Source organism: Cryptomeria japonica, chromosome 3 (genome assembly GCF_030272615.1).
Source record: "Cryptomeria japonica chromosome 3, Sugi_1.0, whole genome shotgun sequence".
NCBI lineage: Eukaryota > Viridiplantae > Streptophyta > Pinopsida > Cupressales > Cupressaceae > Cryptomeria > Cryptomeria japonica.
In genome coordinates, this window is record NC_081407.1 from 153727694 (window position 1) to 153746278 (window position 18585).

Consider the following 18585-nt stretch of genomic DNA (forward strand, 5'->3'; position numbering starts at 1 on the left):
TTAGTAATCTAAGTACAAAGAATGATATGAAGACAAAAAGGATGCATTTAATACAGACAACCAATCTGGGTACACATTTAAGATAGTGAATAAAATCTCCTATATTAGAAAATCTCCAAGACAACAAAACTGAATAAAATATTTGATTTTTGCTTTGGATGTAAAATCTTAGGCATACAAAGCAAATTTAAACATGTAGTAGATTTGATGAGATTTGGCAATGGTAGGTGTAGTTGTTGAGACATAGATAGAGGTGAAAATAATTTTTTTTATTGAGTCTACTGTAATGATGAGGGAAGAAGTGTGAGTTGCCGACAAAAAAGTAGCAGCTATAGAAATAGAGAGAATGTATATTAGAGAGAAGATTCAACAAGGTGAAGCATAGATAGAGAGAAGTAGAGATAAAGAGAAGTAGAGGTAGAGAGAAGAAGACAATCAGACAGAGGAAGAAGATAAAACAAAGGAAGAAAATCAACAGGCAGAGAAATCCATTTTTAGGTGCGAGAAATTTGTAAGTGTTGCAAAACATATTTGTAACAAGGTTGTGTAATTGTATTGTAAAACTTGATATTATTGTATTTCTTTGAGTGAGAGCTTAGAGCAAGGGTAGGTGCTCTAAATTAATGGTTGGTGCTCCTTGGGTTGGTGCCCTAAACATATTGTAAACAATGATTTTATTGTGAGGTTGGATTGGAGCAATAGACTCCAATAACTATTGTCACTGAGGTTTTTCCCACTATGTGTTTTCCTCGTAAATCTTGTGTTGTGAATTGATTCTCGTGTGTGTGTGTGTTCGTGTGTGTTCTAATTTGCATTTCACTCTTAATACCTGCACATTTGATTTAGATTTTTTTTATAATACACTGATTCAGAACCCTCTCAGTGTCCATTTGTGTTCTTCACCTTGCCACCTATTATGCCCAGTTCTCCAACCGTTAGTTCATATTGAACTTGAAGGTCAAGTGCACACACCATGGAAATGTCTATGTATTGCACATTTGTCCCACAAATATCAGTGACTAAAGGTGGCTATTGGGATGTTACTCTTTCTATTTTTGGTAGTGTAACACACCTTTGCACTTGCACCGACATCAAGAAAAATGCCAATGCTGAAAAATTACCTTTTGCCTTCATTCCTTCTCTTTGAAACCCTTGGGAAACTCCATTATTGCATTCTAAAAACTTTTTAAGGCATTTTTACACTTCTTGAACATTTCTATACTATAGCAACTACTATTATCGTATTTACTCTTCTCATAGCATCACCATCTCGCCATCTTCCATCATCATTCAATGAAGCTCTATCAACTTGGAGATTTCTACCATTCTTCACTTCAATAAGTCATTTCGCTTCTAAGTTTGAAGGAGGGTAACTCTCTAGGTTATCTTGCATTTCATTTATTGTCTCTTGAATTAAGCATATCATTTATTTCATTTTATTCGTCTTATCTACAATCCTATTTATAGGCTATCTATGGAGGTGGAAACACCAAAGTGGGGGTTTGATCGAGGCAAAACTCTAAGTATAATCATTCCAACAAAAGATTATGTGTGTAGGTTCCAGTGGAGAAGATTAGTGTTCTTGTTGGATCTTCATTTCTTGGATTATGATAAAATATTCCTTTCATCCTATTTTTTAATTGTTTTACTTCTGTTATGTGCTTTACATTTCTCTATTTTCAATGTATTTAGTTTACATAATATAGTGCATGTTATTTTGTTTAATCTGAGTGGAGTAGTGGGACTCAAATCTTCGAAGGGTTTGATTACTCTTCATAGCGTGTATTTTTCACACTCTACAATAATGTTGCAATCTTGAGAACACCCAATCCCCCACTTCAAAGATTATTTCACTGTGATGTTGATTCACTTGTTGCTTCATTCAATTTTGTGCCATGGTCAAATTCTCCTTGAATCCTGCAAGTTCTTGTTGTTGATGAAGCATGCGATCCTCCACTGCTTGAAATTTTGGTGACATTATCAATGATGATGTGATGGAAGGAGGTTGACACCCATATAGTGCCATGAAAGGAGACTAATTTGATGAGCAATGGAATAAAGTGTTGTACCACCATTCTACCAGTGGTAGCCAATCTACTCATTGTGATTACTTGTCTAAAGTAAAACAATGTAGATATCCTTCCAAAAACCCATCAAAAACCTCAGTTTGTCCATCAAATTGTGAATGACATGAAGAACTATGAGCCAATTGAGTTCCCAAACATGAGAATAAATATGTCCAAAAGTTACTTCTAATGAAATAACTTGCACATATGAGGAAGATGATACAAAATATGCTACAAATAATTTATGTTAGTTGAACGTAATAAGCCACTTCAAGGGGGAAAACCTCCCAATATCTCCAATGAGAACACACTTCACAATATGATTAACCTTGGTTGCTTGAGACATCCTTTCTTGATCCATTCATATAAGCAGTTAACATGCTCTTTATGTTGGATAATTCTACTCCCATGCTTTGCATATCTCCTCGTAATCTATGTATATCCCCTTTCACTGATGAAATTTCTTCCTTAACCTTACTTATTTATTCATTAAGAATAACATCCTTTATTGTTCCCTCATCCTTATCAAGAAAATTTTTCAGTGTGGCAAAATTCTTTTGCCTCCTATAGAAGGCCTCATCATGTGACAAAAAATAAGAATTTTGCAATAAATCACACAAATAAAATATAAACGATCTGAAACTTCTATTGTAACTTTCTAGGGTCAAAATAACACTTACCTAGAAAAATCCCCACGCAATTGGGCAGATTTGTAGCCTTAAACGTGAAATTATTAGAAACCCTAATTTCACAATAAGCCACTTATTTTTGCTCTGGTTCCTTTGAAAATTGGATCGTATACTTTGAAACAACCTTCTAAAAAACCCTTTAAAATTTAGGAATAAAATCACTAAGATCTAAAAGAAACGTGCTTCATAAAATTGGCCTAAAACCCTAATTTTGTAATAACTCGCTCAATTCTACTCTAATGGTCCTAAAAATTGGATTGCAGGTTCTCCAATATAGTCTTTAAAAGCCCTTTAAAAAAAAAATCACTCCAATTTGAAAGATATGTAATTTCCAAAATGACCTCCAAAATTGACGAAAATGACTTGCCTTTACAGTGCCAAGATCATGCTCTCACACCACTTGTATTAAAAACTTGCACAAATGAGGAAAATAATATGAAGTATGTTGCAAATACTTTATAATAGCTAAAAGTAGTAAGCCACTTCGAGGGGGCAAAACTCCAAATATCACTAATGAGAACACACTTCACAATGTGCTGATAAATTAAGACTCACTACCTCCTATATATATACCCTATTTATGCATAAGATATCACCTAAGCCGACCTAAATATGACTATAAAGGCCTAAGGCTAACTTAGCTAACTAAATAGCAATGTAATAATGATAATATGATTTAATTAGGGGTTAAGGTAGCCACAAGCCAAGTACTCATAACCATATGTATACTCTAGGATTAAGGGTGTAACAATTAATTCTAGAATTGTTTGACATAATCAAAAGAAATTAAAGATCACATTCTAAATAAAATTGAAATTATTGAATCATATTTTAAAAAAAATTAAAATTGTTACAAAATATTCTTTTAATTAATTATAAATAAATTACAAATTTATATCAAATAAAAAAATATTATATACATTTTGCAATTATATTGAAAATTAAAATTAAATAACATCCTTTTTCTCATTGCTATTTACATTAAATTTAGTTTATATATAAAAAATAAAATTTTAATTCACAATATATTAAAAATTATATGGGAAAATTGATAAATTGCATATAACTTTGTAATGGCATCACGATACCTCCCGCTTTCACTACAATGCTACAATTCTAGAAGAATTTTATTCCTTTAGAAGACACCTCCAGACTCTTCACAGAAGAAACGTACTTCTTTTGAGCATTCTTTCACATTTAACATTTTCAAACATCCAGGGGGGCTGTATTCAACTTTTTCCAATTCTCTGTTTCATATTTTTGAGCTTTCAAAAGAATCCAGTGTACTTCAAGTCGAGGAATTGAAATCTAACTCCTTAAGACTACAAATCCTTTAATAGTTATTATACGCGCTCGGGGATTGTATAGCTATGGACGGGAAGAGATATTGGGGTTATGTCAATGCAAGCTTCTCTTTTTATTAGCCCAGACTTGATTTTGAGCATTGCGCAGGATTTGTACAAGAGTCGGTTGCACCGTCCCTGTTGTTTTCTGTATTCCCGCATTCTGAACGTTACCGATGAGTAAGGAAGGAGTTATCGCTGATGTTGGAAGAGCAGCAGAGGCAGTTTCCGCTGATGAAGAAGCAGCCAATCCACTTCACCAAATCGAGAGTCTCTGCATGAGATGTCGAGAAAATGTGAGATTGGCTAAATAATAAATTAGCGTTATATTTCTTCAATGATTGTTGTTGTATTCCGACTGAACTAATTTTAAGCAGTCACGATTTTAAAGGTTAAATAGAAATATGCACTGCATTTTGGAACACGAACCTAAATAGCTGTGATAGGAATAATGCTCTTTTTTTCTGTTGCAGCTGTTTAAGTTCAAGGCAAGCAATCAACATCCCCCCATATGTTTATTTAAAAAAAGCGTTTTTAAGAGATTGCTTCCATTAATTCATCACTTTTGTCATAAATAATAGGGTTTTGATTCTAGAGTTGTCACTGGCATGTGTTTTGTGTTTTGGGTGGTGTTTTACTGGGTAAGGTTTGTCTTTGTCAGTGGCTGCCTTTCCTTTTTGGCAGAGTAAAATTTGTGTACATATTTTACACACTTTTTGCTGGCTCATGGGAAACAAGGCTTACTGAGTATCTGGTTAGGTGCTCCCAAGGGCAATTTCTTTGTTTCTGGCTCGGTGCCAGGTCCTCCATTAATAAAGGATTTAAGCATTATAACTTAAGCAAGTTTTTGTATAACTAGGGCAGTTTTTTTAATTCTTAGAAACATTTTTGCACGTTGGCAATCACTATATTATTCTTGATTGGAATGACCGCAAAGAGATTGGGGAAATCGCATGCATTTTTGGTTTGTTGAAAGAAGTTGGGTAGTCAAGGCACATTATCTGCCTACTTACACTATTATTGTGTACACAACAACACTCATGGCTTATACTTTAGAACTAATGAACACTAAATTAGCATGCCCGAATTTAGCAAATCCACAAAAATTCCGTTTCATTCATTCATTTACATGGATAATCCAGATTACAAATCAGGCTCACAATGGAAGATAAACTACAGAATTGTATTTATATCACAGAAATGCTTTGCAAAATGCTGCTACAACAACAATAATAGATTGAAATACAACAATTGCAATAATAATAGAAGTAGAACTCTTGGTTGCACATTCACTACAACAAACTGAGGATACGATGCTTGCTGATAAGATAGCTTAGATTACAGATCATCTATTAAATCAAATGGGACTATAAAATGTTACAATATGCTGCTACAACAGCTATCGCAAACATGACTTCTGAGTGAGATTGTTCCTTTTGACCATAGGGGGATGCCCTTTGACGTGTGAGATTTAAAGCGTTTTTGTCCTTCAACCCCTTGCAAATGTGGGTTTTCATCCACTGATCTAGATGCTTGAACACGTGCTCACAATAAGTTCTGGTTAGGGTTTTTATATTCAATAATGATCTTTCTGTTTAGACTTGAATTCTTAATAGCTCAAAGAGAAATGTTGAAACTTGCATTAACTGCTAATATTTAGAGATTGGTATGCGTTAGAGAATGCCGTACCAAATGGCATCATTTTTCCCTTAAATGATACTTGAAATTGCATCACATATTTCTGGATGAACCTAGGATGCACAGGGGAAAGTTTTCTGTGACTTGCAAATGTACTTCGTAATAATGGAAGCTAAGGCCACATCTTCATTTGTAGCATTGGAGGTACATGTGGATCCATGTTCTCATTATTAAATGATTTTCTTATGCCCATGGAAAACCTTCTAAAATATGCGTCATCCTTTGGAGCATTAAATGCTGTTCGGTTGTGCAAGGAAGTTGCTGAGGTGAATAGTGAAAAAGGGTAGGAGTTTTAGAGTTAACGAGTCAGAGACACTTCATGACTCTTACCATTGGTCAGATATCTGATGTTAGGTAGGAAGCATGACAACAAGGACAAGCTCAAAACTTTGACAAGGCAAGGGAAAAGAGTGGGGTTTAATGGAAGAGGATGATGGGATGAACAAGTTTGATAGCCTACCTAGCATACACAAATTAAATAATAATATGTAGAAAATATGCCAAGAGATATCCTTCTCGAGGCACCTATTTTCTTCAATTTCTAAGGTACAATAGGCGCCTTGACAAAGATATCTCTGTGAATTTTACATATATTATTATTTAATATATGTATTCTAGTTATAAGTTATTAAATAAAAAATGGAATTCAACTGTACGATGCCTGGAAATATAATCATAATCTGTTTTAAGAGAATTGTATTATATATAATTATGATCCATCATTTGTACACATCAAAAAATGGACGATCTTTAAATTCTTATTCATGCTTTCTCTTCTCTAGTGATGAATATATCATCCAAATTGGTCTCAGGTTTTTTAACTTGGAGACTAATGAATATTTGGGAACAAAAGAAAACAATTTTTAAACATTCGCATATTACGAGAGGAAGTTCTAAAAACAGGACAATATGTTAACACAATTTACATTGTTTCAATAAGTATGTATTGATGACATCAAACTTTCTCAAATTGGTTTAATGATATCACATCAACTGGAACAACTTACAAAAGTGGATTTTACAGGAAAGAAGACTAGCTTATGTTGGAAGACAAACTTGAAACTATCAAACATAAAGGACAGAAACTTCTTAATTGAAGTTATAAACATCTAAAATGTAGAACTTTGACTGTCAGATGCCAATGTTTCTGTAGGATTGGTATTGCCCAGGATTTCTGATATGGTATATGTTAAATTGAAAGCAGCTGCAACTCCCATAATAGATGTCTTGAGGTTCTCCAAGGCATTGGCTACATCTCTCACGGAAGGTCATTCTCTTGGTGATTCACTACTACAGAGCAAACCAACATAAACGAAAGAAATAAGACATTTATTGTCCTCCATGTTTTCATTCACATCTCTCAATAGCTCACTATCAACAATTCATGCCAGTCTGTTTGGAAAAGCTGATCTCACCCGCTTTTGCAAGCTCATGTCTCCCACAAACATGTCATCACTTGGCCTCTTCCTTGTAACCATCTCTAATATCAGAATCTGAAACTATAAACATCTCCCCTTATAGAAACACTCCCACCCAATCCGTGCTCTGCAATCAATTTTATTCATTAATTTCTTAAAAAGCTAATAAAGAAAATGATAATGTCAAATATAAAGAAAAAACAAAAAATGTTACCTGGAGCAATATATCCAATAGATCCTTTGAGTGCAGATGTTGTTGTACTGAGTGAATCTATGGAATTTGTTCTGGTTAAAGAGGATATACCAAAAGCAGTGATGAGGGCTGTCACGTTGGTATCCAAGATCGCATTGCTAGGTTTTAAATCACAGTGCACAAAGGACAATCATGATGCAAATATTCCATGCCATGGGCTACATCTACAGCAATGCTCAAACACTCATTCAAACCCAATTTACAATAGCCCTCATCATCCCTGTTAGGGTGCAAATGTTTTCCAAGCTCTCATGACATGCAAATTGAAGAACGAAACCTTTGGAGTTGGGGTACAAAAATGCACTTATTATTCTGATGAGGTTACGGTGCCAAATCCTTCCTAAGAATTTGCACTTTCTCTTAAAACTCTTAAGTGCTTCTTCATTTTGCAAATTAAGAGTCTTGATGGCAATTATTTTGCCATCCCTCAAGATGCATTCGTAGACAGATTCAAAATTACCTGCTCTGAGCAAGTTTGACTTATCAAATCTATTAGAGTCATGTAATTACACAGTCCATAATTTTAGTTTTTTCCATCAAATCTAAATTTTGCAATGACAAGATTTCGATAAGAAAATATTTGATAGCTGAGCCTTTAAAAAATTAAGCTTGAGGGATGAACTAATTGTTGCCTTGAAAGTTTGGGAGGCTGAAAAGTTAAAGAAGCTGAAACTGATGAAAATTGATTTAATGATAAAGGCAAAAGAGAAAGAGAGTAAAGAAAGAAATGGCATACCTAGAATGAGCAATGCGTCGAGAAAAGCTCCAAGAACAGGCAAAAGCAGGCCTCCTATGATACCAGAAAAAACCCACAACCTCTGCATATTGGCTTAGCATAACATGAGTTAGAGACATGAAATCATTTGAAAAACAGAGATCATTTGCAAATTCGGTAATAAAAGGAGAGGCTGAAAAGGGTAAAGAAACTGAAACTGAAGAGCACTGATTCAATGATAAAGGCAAAAGAGAAAGAGAGTAAAGAAAGAAATGGCATACCTAGAATGAGCAATGCGTCGGGAAAAGCTCAAGTATGGGCAAAAGCAGGCCTCCTATGATACTAGAAAAAACCAACAACCTCTGCACATTGGCTTAGCATAACATGAGTTAGATACATAATCATTTAAAAAAGGGAGATCATTTGCAAATTCAGTAATAAAAAGAGAGAGACAGAGACATACAGAAAAATACCATGCACAGCAAATAAGGAGAATGCATCAGATCACAGATACCGGGATTATGCCTCCTATTTGGGTAATTGATAGTCAAGAATGGAAGTCAATCGTTCTTATAACTAACTTGTGCCAATTTCTTGCCTCTCTAAACTGCAATCCTCTTACTCTTGGCTCTGCTATTTCTTGTTTGGAAACTCACAGAAAAAATTCACCAAATCTCCATGCCTAACTTCTTCCCAATTGTCTTCTCCTCTTGGCAGCGATTTAGCTCCTTCCTCTTAGGCAGCAATTAATCTGCTCAAACAGTCTTCCATTCTCGTCAGTTACTAATGCCAACACTCCGCTTACACTCTCGTCAGCTACCATTGCCAGCTGCTGCATGATTGTAATGTCTGCAAGATTTGAAGACCACTTAGACATCAAATTAAATCACTCATAGTTTTTATTGACACAAGTTCTTTCCACCGTTATATCATTGTAGAATGCCTCTCGGCATAACAAGAGAAGGGAATGAAGATAGGGGATAGATGTGAGGTATGCTTGGATGGATATGTCTAACACTTTGAAAGGAAGAAATAAAAAGTGGAGTTGGGAGGAAAGGTATGTTGGGATGGGCAAATGCAAAAGTCTGGTGGGGACCAAGGAAAGGTCAAACATAGGTGGGAAAGCATGCTTGGATGAGGAACTCTGAAACTTCAACGACTAACAAACACTTAGAAGACTGGGCATGCCTTCATGCTTAGAGACTTAGGGACCTTAGACTAACATAGAGGGAAAGAAGAAGAGCAACAACTGTACAAAATTGGACTAGGGGAGATGTGTATAATAGGAAATAAGCATTTTAGTCCATAACACAAGTTATTACAAAAAGTGACATGACAAAAACCTATTGTTTTTTAATTTTAAAGTCATTTTAATAGCATAGAGATACAAAGAGCAAATAAAAATGAGAGCGGGCATTTAGGGGTGGCAGCCCCCAATAGGGTCAAGGGGTAGCACCCCCAGAGCTCTTTGCCATGATATAGGATAAGGTTGAGGGGTGGGTTCCTTGCTACCAAGCCCAAATTAAAGCCTTTGAAAGCACACAAACCTTCATGGCACATACCATTTTTCATGATTTGATTGCTTTAACCAAGCTCCAACGTTCCTCCAAACCTTCCAAAAAAATGCTTGACTTTCACACTTTTAGATTTAAGAGTTTTAAAATTTTTATTCCTTTTTTTCTCTGATTAATAATTATGTAATATTAGTATAATAAATAGAATAAATGCAAATAAAAAAAAATTAAAATAGAACCAATACAAATTTAAAATATATTATTATACCAAAATATAATTTATTATTTTATTAATAGTAAATATTCAACTTATTAACTTCATATACTAATGAAAATTACTAGATACACCTAAAAATAAAATTAATTATAAATGATATTTAACTTTATTATTTTATTATATATTATGATGAATAAAAAATATTATGTTATCATTACAGCCAAAAGGTTGGTATATTGACTGATAATACGTGGGTTGACCAATTTGACATCCCTGATGGAGATGGGTGTGTCTCTTCTTGGAATATTTTCTTCATGGGATTCCTGCTGGCCTGACTGATATTTGTTTGTTCCACCCATTGGACCTACTAAAGCTACATGTGACTGTGTGTGAATGCCCCTCACCCATTGGTTGCAGTTGGGGGAGCATCTACGGGCCCTTTCCGGCATACAAGTAAGGTCTGAAGTCTGATTGCACTGTCTTCACCATCACATGGGACAAGCCAGAGATTGGAAATTGACCTAAACTTAAAGTCAAAATTGAAAAGAAGCAGTAAAAAATTGCCAGGGTCCATTACTACATGTGATTTGAGCGTTTTTATTGCAACTTTTTCATTATCATGCTGGTGAAATTGGCAGAAGAATGTTGACTGTGTTTTATTCAAAAGATCGAATATTTTCTGGGTAAAAAATTGCAAAACCAAATGATCCATGAATTCTATGATTAATTGCAATTATCTCGCAATTTATGCTTCAATAATTAAAACCTAATTCTATCTTTTTTTTTAATCATTCCCTGAAAGCACGTATTGTATATTGCATTATGAAATAAACTATTACAGTTGTACATGGGCAGGTAATGCTAGCTGCTTACAAGACAGAAGTGATTAGGGACGATGAACTGCAGACTGCAGTTGATCCCATTTGTAAAGGCTTAATGCCTTTTAAATACATTTACTCTGGCAACAATATTTGCAGAATCAAGTCTAGTTTAAACATCTGAAACATCCCATATTTACATAGATAATGAATAATATTCGATAAATATTTCTGTATCTGATACTCAGAGTTTACCTTTTCAACTTTTAGGTTTTTGCCTGAGACACATTTTTGTTGTGTTTTGCTTTCGTGTGTTTGGTGCTGGATATTTTTGGCAGTCAACAAGGCTCCTTTGCTGTATCACAGAACCTTGACTTGTTCCATCTCCATGAATTTGAGCAACATGGATGGTAGCAGTGACAATAAATTTCAACTTAAAGTTATGCACTAGATGATGAGCATGATCTAGCAACTTATGAAAAAAACTCTTGATAAGCCAGCAACACTGTTCCATCAGCCATTATGATTGGCCAATCTGCTTTCAAGTTTTACACCAAGGAATCAATTACTTTTTTTGATGGCACAATCAACAGGGACCAACTGATGTTTGAATACACAGCTATTGTCCATATTTCAAACCTCAGGGAATGCTCACAAAACCAGAATGGATTATTGTTATTGAGGTTCATACGGACGATCTAGTCCTCACTTGATGGTAGCCTCATGTCCGACTTTTGGCTGCAACTAAGCTGCCCATCTTTGACAATTGGGCATCCTACAAATAAACTTCTGAGGAATTGGTATTCCCTGTCAGGAGTACGAAGGTGTTACCACAGTGCATCATCTTATTCTTTGTTATGCATTTGGACTCTTGATCTGACAACACATTGACCACTTAAGAAGCTTCTCCACGAATTTGGGATGTTTTGATATTGTTCTGTCCTTTAAATCAAGTTCATCTCAAGGCTGTTTCTTCAGAACATGATGCAGTTGGAGCTTTTTACTTTCATTCTATTGGAGCATGCCATCCAACTTGCTTCAAAGATTGGGAATTATTATAAGAAGCTCCACGAAGGGCTCAGTTCCTTTGTCAAAAAACTCAACAGGAGTTTTTATGCTTACCACAAGGCCACTAGACAGAGAAGGCAAATTCTTTTCTAGGTGAGTGAAACCTCACGAGCTAAAGATCCAAATATATATTATCCCATCCTGACATTGCTAATCATCAATGATTTTTCTGCCAATGATAGGGAAGCTCTGTTTACTCATAGCCGGCAAGTCAAAGGTGGATTATTGAGTTCCTTTGAAGTTGACAATAGCAGTCGGAAGAATTGGGTTCCTTTGAAGTTGATGGATGATCTTGAGTTGCCCACTCTAGCACATCCATACCCATACTACCTGCGATGGGTTGAGTAAAAGGGACATTGCAACCTCTTGTCTTGTTAGTGTTTGTTATATTTGCCATTGATTGATTCTAAGTCAAATGATTTTGAAGTCATTCTATTTGATTGATGCAGCATGATATGGGGGGCTCCTTATCATAATGATTGCAAGGCTATCTATGATGACTTCCGTAAGACCTTTTGACTATGCAAGGACAATGAGGTGTATGAATTCATACCATGCATAAATTCTGGGATCTCTGATAGGCAGCATATACAAGTTGATTTCAACACTTTTTTTTCAAGGTATTGCTCAGGTAGCAGATAGGTCTAGATGATACCACCCCAAACAATCAAGTCTCTTGTGGAAGCATCTTGCTGTACTTCAGTTCTCACCCGTTGACTTGCAACAACCATTTGAGGTCAAGGTTTCTGCTTCCAGTTTTTAATAGGCACAATACTTAAGTAGGGAGGACATTCAATGGCTGAGCATGCAAAGTTCTTGTCCCAAGCCAATTGAAATTATGGTTTTCAACTTTTGATTCCTTCTGAAATTTTGATGGGTTTCTAGGCATAAATATGTCTGACCAACAGATTGAGCAAGATAAAGCTTCTTCCGTTGTGCAGGTTTTGGCAGAGATTCTTGCCTAAATTTTGAAAATTCCTCACCAAACGCAAGATAAATTGAACCATTCCATGATTGTAATAAGGCGTCTCATCTTTCCGAAGGAAGTATTAAGTTAATCACTTTTCTTATGGTCAGTCTAACCCTTTTACAATGGGAAACAAAAAGATGGTTGAATGTTGAGACAATTGTGAGAAATTGGACATCTAGTGGAGGATTCTTTTGTGCAATGATTATGAATGTGCTCTTGTAAGATTTTGGAATAATCAGTGACCATATATTGTGAGAAGTTGAGAATGGTTCTTTTATTTACCAAATATGTCACTACTATATATTTAAAAAAACACATTGGACATATATTAAAAAAAATTAAAATGACTAAATAACTCTCAAGTAAATAAAATAAAATAAAATCACTACTAGATTTTTGTGTGTTATTGGCTCATAGGGTCAAGAGCTAAAGCTCCTTGACGGGTTTCCAAGTACTAGTCCTTCTAGAAGTGATGGATCCAAATTTTGGAATCAAGCAGGGTCTAGTTTTCATTGGCCAGAATTTTTGAAAGCAAATTTCGACATTTTGATGAGAAAAACCCTAAACAGCTATCCCCGAATGCTAAATATTGGCATTATTACGTATTGCATGTGTGAAGTTTGCAGCAACAAAGAAAGTTGGAAAGCTGAAAAATGCAATTTGTGTGCAAGAGTCAAAACAACATAGACAACATGATTGATTAGGAAAAGGATTTTCTTGTGTTATTCGGTCATGGGTTCAAGGGCTAAAGCTCCTTGTAGGGTCAATAGGAAAATATATTATATTTATTAGGGTTGCATTATACCTACTTAATTGCATTAGTTTTAAATTCTAAATATTCATTGTAGTTTTGCATATTTACTATTTAGCTGTATATAGTACTTCATAAAACAAATTAATATTAATTTGTTAACATTTTTGCATATTTATACTATATTATTTAAATATTGTTAAATATTTAGGATTTTTATATGTTATATGGACACACCTAGAATGTACTCAACCTCAATTTTTTTTTTTTGTATTGATATTTGTATCCATCTGTGTTATGGGATTCTTCACCCAAGGGTCGTGATCTTATAACCAGTCAGTTTGGATACCATCCAACAATGAGAGCATTCTAGGAGCATATAGGGCACATCCCTATCACCTCAAGTACCCTATGGGTACATTGTAGGGTACCCAAGGCAATAGAGACGTGCCTTGGTTGCTCCCAAGTGCTCTCATGACCGATGAGGAATCTACAAAATTAACAGAGCATTCTAACTCTGAAGATGAGGAATCTACCTATCCAGCACCACTTGATTTTTCACAGGATTTGCATCCAGATGACTTTGTTTCGGCAACTCCAGGGGATGTTGTTCCTCCCAAAGTTTTAATACTAGGACTTGCCACGGATTCGGCAAACCAAAAATTTGGACTCGAACTCGGACTCGTGAAAGACTTGCGAAAGACTCGACAAAAACAACAACTTAGTTTTACAAAAAAAAACATAAAGAAATTAATGCATTTAGAGAACATAAGAGCCATAATTGAAACATTACATGCCATATGATCTACAAACACTCAATATTTGAAATTTCATCATTCATACTCATAGTTTCAACTCTAAAATGTATAGTAGCAACATAAGTTTATAAATATTTACAAAATTACATATAATGATATGTCCAACTCCAAATGTGAAAAACAATGAAAAACAACAATGAACAAACTAAAGAGAAGACTACATCTTCCTCTTTGTATTTCTCCTCATATAGCTCAATTTTTCAGGCCTTGAGCTAGAAGTAGTAGCAGTGGGTGTTGTGGTATCTAAATGGTGAGATGATTCTTCTTCAAAATCAAAGTCCTCATCTTCATCATCTTCGTCCTCATCTTCATCCTCCATTTCATCCAATCTTGCTCTTTCTGCTTCTAGTGTTGCTCCTTCCTCTATTTCTGCAATTTCTTCTTCGGTAAGGAGGACATCATCACCATCATTTTGTTCATTCACAGTCCAACCACCATATGGATCAATTTCATCCAAGTCAATGGCCTCATGTGAAACACCCTCCACCTTTCTAACTCAAAGGCGAAGGTTGTACCGAACGAAGACAAGATCATTGAGCCGCTTTTGTGTCAATTTATTTCTCTTCTTTGTGTGAATGCTCTCAAATACACTCCAATTTCGTTCACACAAAGAAGCACTGCATGGCTGAGACAAAACACGGACGACTATTTTTTGAAGATTAGGCGTGCTAGCACCATAATTCTCCCACCATAAATCTACAAAAAACATTTAGAAATATTAGAATTGAGAAACAAATGTAACAATCAAGTTTGTAGTTTTTTTCTTGCAGTATTGAACTAAGTTACTAAATTTTTACCTGGTTGTTGTTTTCCTCCCCTATCAATTGCTAGTTGTGATGAAAAGAGTCTCCCCTTTGCACTCTTGTAGATATTGAACAATGAACATTTCCAAATTCATAAATAGATAGTCAAAGTGTCAAACTCAAACTCAATAATGAACATTTCCATATTCATAAATAAAGATTGACCAATTGCAAATGTCAAATCTCACCTCCAACTCATCAAGAACCTTGTCTCTCAACTCAGGATCAGGTGCCATCTTATCAGTGCATGCAATAACACCTGCCATGACCTCCTCATCAGCCCTAAATGAATCAGAGAAGTAGAATTTCGGGTTCAAAAAGTAGGCGAAGGCATGTATTGGTTGGTGGAGTTGGTTTGTCCACCTACGATCTATGATGCGCCAAAGGATTTCACATTTTCTTATATTTCCATGATAGTAATGTGAAATGGCCTCTTTGGCCCTATCCATGGCCTCATAAATGAAACCCATTGGCATGCCCCCTCCATCCACCATACGAAGAACCCTTACCAAAGGTTCCGTCACCTAAAAAAATGAAAACAAATTTTAAATTATTACAAAATTAACCCCTAAAAGATAAAATCAGCAAATAGACAAGATTGTATAAAGTTTACTTTTGTGTTTGTTACTTACCGTAGTCAACTCCTCTTCACTTTTGCTGAACCCTTCATGAAAAACAATGCTCACAACCTTCTTTGCTTCAGCTCTTTTTGAGTATGCAGACCCCAACCAAGCATCAGACTCAAACATCTGCTTAAGATGAGGAATGACACTAAGAATGCTCTGCAAAGTGATGAAGTGGCTAGCAAATCGTGTCACTCCAAGTCGCACAAGGTTCTTGCCATTTATGTGTTTTCTCATCAAAGCAAGCACCCAAGTATGGTTGTAGATGAATTTGGTGACACTTCTTGCATCTTCAACCACCTTTTTCACCCATCCAATCTTCCCAATGTCCTCTAGCATCAAGTCCAAGCAATGTGCAGCACAAGGACTCCATGTAATCGTAGGATGCCTCTCCATAAGCATTCTACCTGCAGATACATATGCAGCTGCGTTGTCCGTGATAATTTGGACAACATTCTCAACTCCAACTTCTTGAACCACCCCATCCAATAGATTACACAAAGTCTCTGCTTTTTTTATTTCATTTGAGGCATCAATAGGCTTTAGGAATACCATTGCACCATTTGAAGCCACCAAAAAGTTGAGAAGAGTCCCATTCCGTCCATCTGTCCATCCATCAGATAAAATGCTGCATCCTTTTCTCTTCCAATACCTTTTCTGATCATCAACCACAACTTGTGTATTTTTTACATCTTGCTCTAGCAATGGTGCACTGAAGTCATAACCTGTTGGGGCCTTAAACCCCTTACCCGCAATTGTTAATGCATTAACCAAACCTTCCCAATACACATTGTTTGCTGTATTGAAAGGTATATTATTGTTAAACCAAAAGTTTGATGCTGCTATCTTTGCTTGTTCATGCTTCTCTCTATTCCATCCTGTACCTTCAAGTGAAGGTTGTGCACCTGGAACATTGCGTGGTACAAAAAAATTAGTGTCTGATCTAATAGGAGTGCCACTAGCCTCACCCTCATTGTCACCAAAAGATGAAAGTGACTAACGACCACGAGTGTGACCAATGGGACCCGAAGTGGACAATGTGCGATTCATTGCAGCTGCCATGGCTTCTTTTGTTTTTTGCCTTTCTTCCTTTTGCATATCATGCTCAGCAAGAAGGGCCTTCATCTCTCTAATAATCTTAGGAGTTGTTTTGGGGCATATCTCCACACCATATCCAGTAATTTGTGCAAGGTGGTATTTCAATCTATTGATTCCACCAGTCATCCATTTCATACATTTGGTGCAAGTGACCCCCTTTTTGCTTCCTAGAATCCCATATTTCCATGCTTTATCTCTTTGTTTTCCTGACCTTAGGGTTGCCCTTGGAGTTGAACTTGCCATTGCTGATTAATTTAACATGAAAAAATAAAAAAGTCAGCAGGGTTTTATGGAAAATCAACAAAAAAAATGACAATGAATCATTTGGGAAAAATAACATTCAAAAACAAGAAAAAAATATGAGGAAATAACTTAGGAAAGGAAATAGATTTTTTTTTGGCAGCATATCCCCTTGTTTTTCAAGATTTTTTGGATTTTCAAAACATGGAAATGAAAAAAAAAAGAGGAAAAATCCTTACGTAGATCCCTTTTGCTGATTTAATTTTCTTTCCTCTCCTCCTTCAAACCCTACAAACCTGTTATAACCAAGCAAGAATGCCAAATGCGGGGGAAAAAAAAAAAAAAGTGACTTTTATTGCTTGTTGGATGTGTTTTCTGGGCTACATGGGTCCTTGCAAAAGACTCGTGAGTTCGAGCAAAAGACTCGCGAGTCTTTCATAGAGACTCGCCAGGACTCACCTCGTGAGTCGACTCGTGGCTCCTAGGCGACTCCACGAGTCTTAAAACTATGGTTCCTCTAATGCCAAATGTTGGTACTTCTACCCTCAGGCCTAAATGGTGGGCCAAGCCTATAGGAGATCTTCAGGATGATGAGCTTCTTGAGGATAGATCAGTTCGTCGCAAGAGAAAGCAGTAGAATACAGTCAACTTTGCACTTATGTCCAACATCCACAGCATCCGTGAGCCCCAGACATATTCCGAGGCTAAAGGCATTCCTGAGTGGGAAAAGGCTATGGAGATGGAATACCATAGTCTTCTGAAGAATAACACTTGGGTTCTTTCTGATTTGCCTCCTGGGAAGAAACCTATCAGCTGTAAATGGGTTTACAAAGTCAAGTATCATGTAGATGGTACTTTGGATAAGTACAAGGCCAGATTGGTTGCTTGGGGTTTTACACAGCAGGAGGGCATTGACTGCGAGGAGACTTTTGCTCCTACTGCCAAGATGAACACTATTCATCTGCTTCTCGCCATTGCCACTCAGTTTGGATGGAAACTTCATTAGATGGATGTTAAGAGTGCATTCCTCAATGGCGAGTTGTAAGAAGAAGTTTATATGATTCAACCTCTTGGTTTCAAGGTTCCTGGTAAGGAACATCAGGTTTGTAGACTGGTAAAAGCCCTATATGGCCTAAAGCAAGCCCCTCGGGCTTGCTACTTTAAGATTGATCAGTATTTGGTTGAACATGGTTTTCAGCGCAGCCCCTTTGACACTAATCTATGTGTCAAACTCTTTGGTGATGATATCCTTTTTCTTGTTGTCTATGTGGATGACTCAATCATTACTGGCAATTCAGTACATTTGATTACAACCATTAAACAAGACTTGTGCCAAGCTTTTGACATGACAGATTTGGGGCTTCTCCATTATTGCTTAGGTGTCGAAGTGTGGCAGACTGGTGACAGTATCTTTATTTCACAGTCCAAGTATGCCCGCAGTTTGCTTGACAAGTTTCGAATGCAGGATTGTAAACTTGCTTCC

At 36.1% G+C, this 18585-nt stretch overlaps 1 protein-coding gene across 1 annotated transcript in view; it reads left to right on the forward strand.

Annotated features, from left to right (window-relative positions):
• The first annotated feature begins 3843 nt into the window (after positions 1 to 3843).
• The window catches only part of LOC131043894 (uncharacterized), a 182704-nt gene continuing 167962 nt past the window's right edge, over positions 3844 to 18585 (forward strand). Inside the window, exon 1 of the mRNA XM_057977124.2 lies at positions 3844 to 4394. Within this exon, the coding sequence (XP_057833107.2) occupies positions 4275 to 4394 (120 nt within the window). The 5' untranslated portion in view covers positions 3844 to 4274. The remainder of the gene's footprint in view (positions 4395 to 18585) is intronic.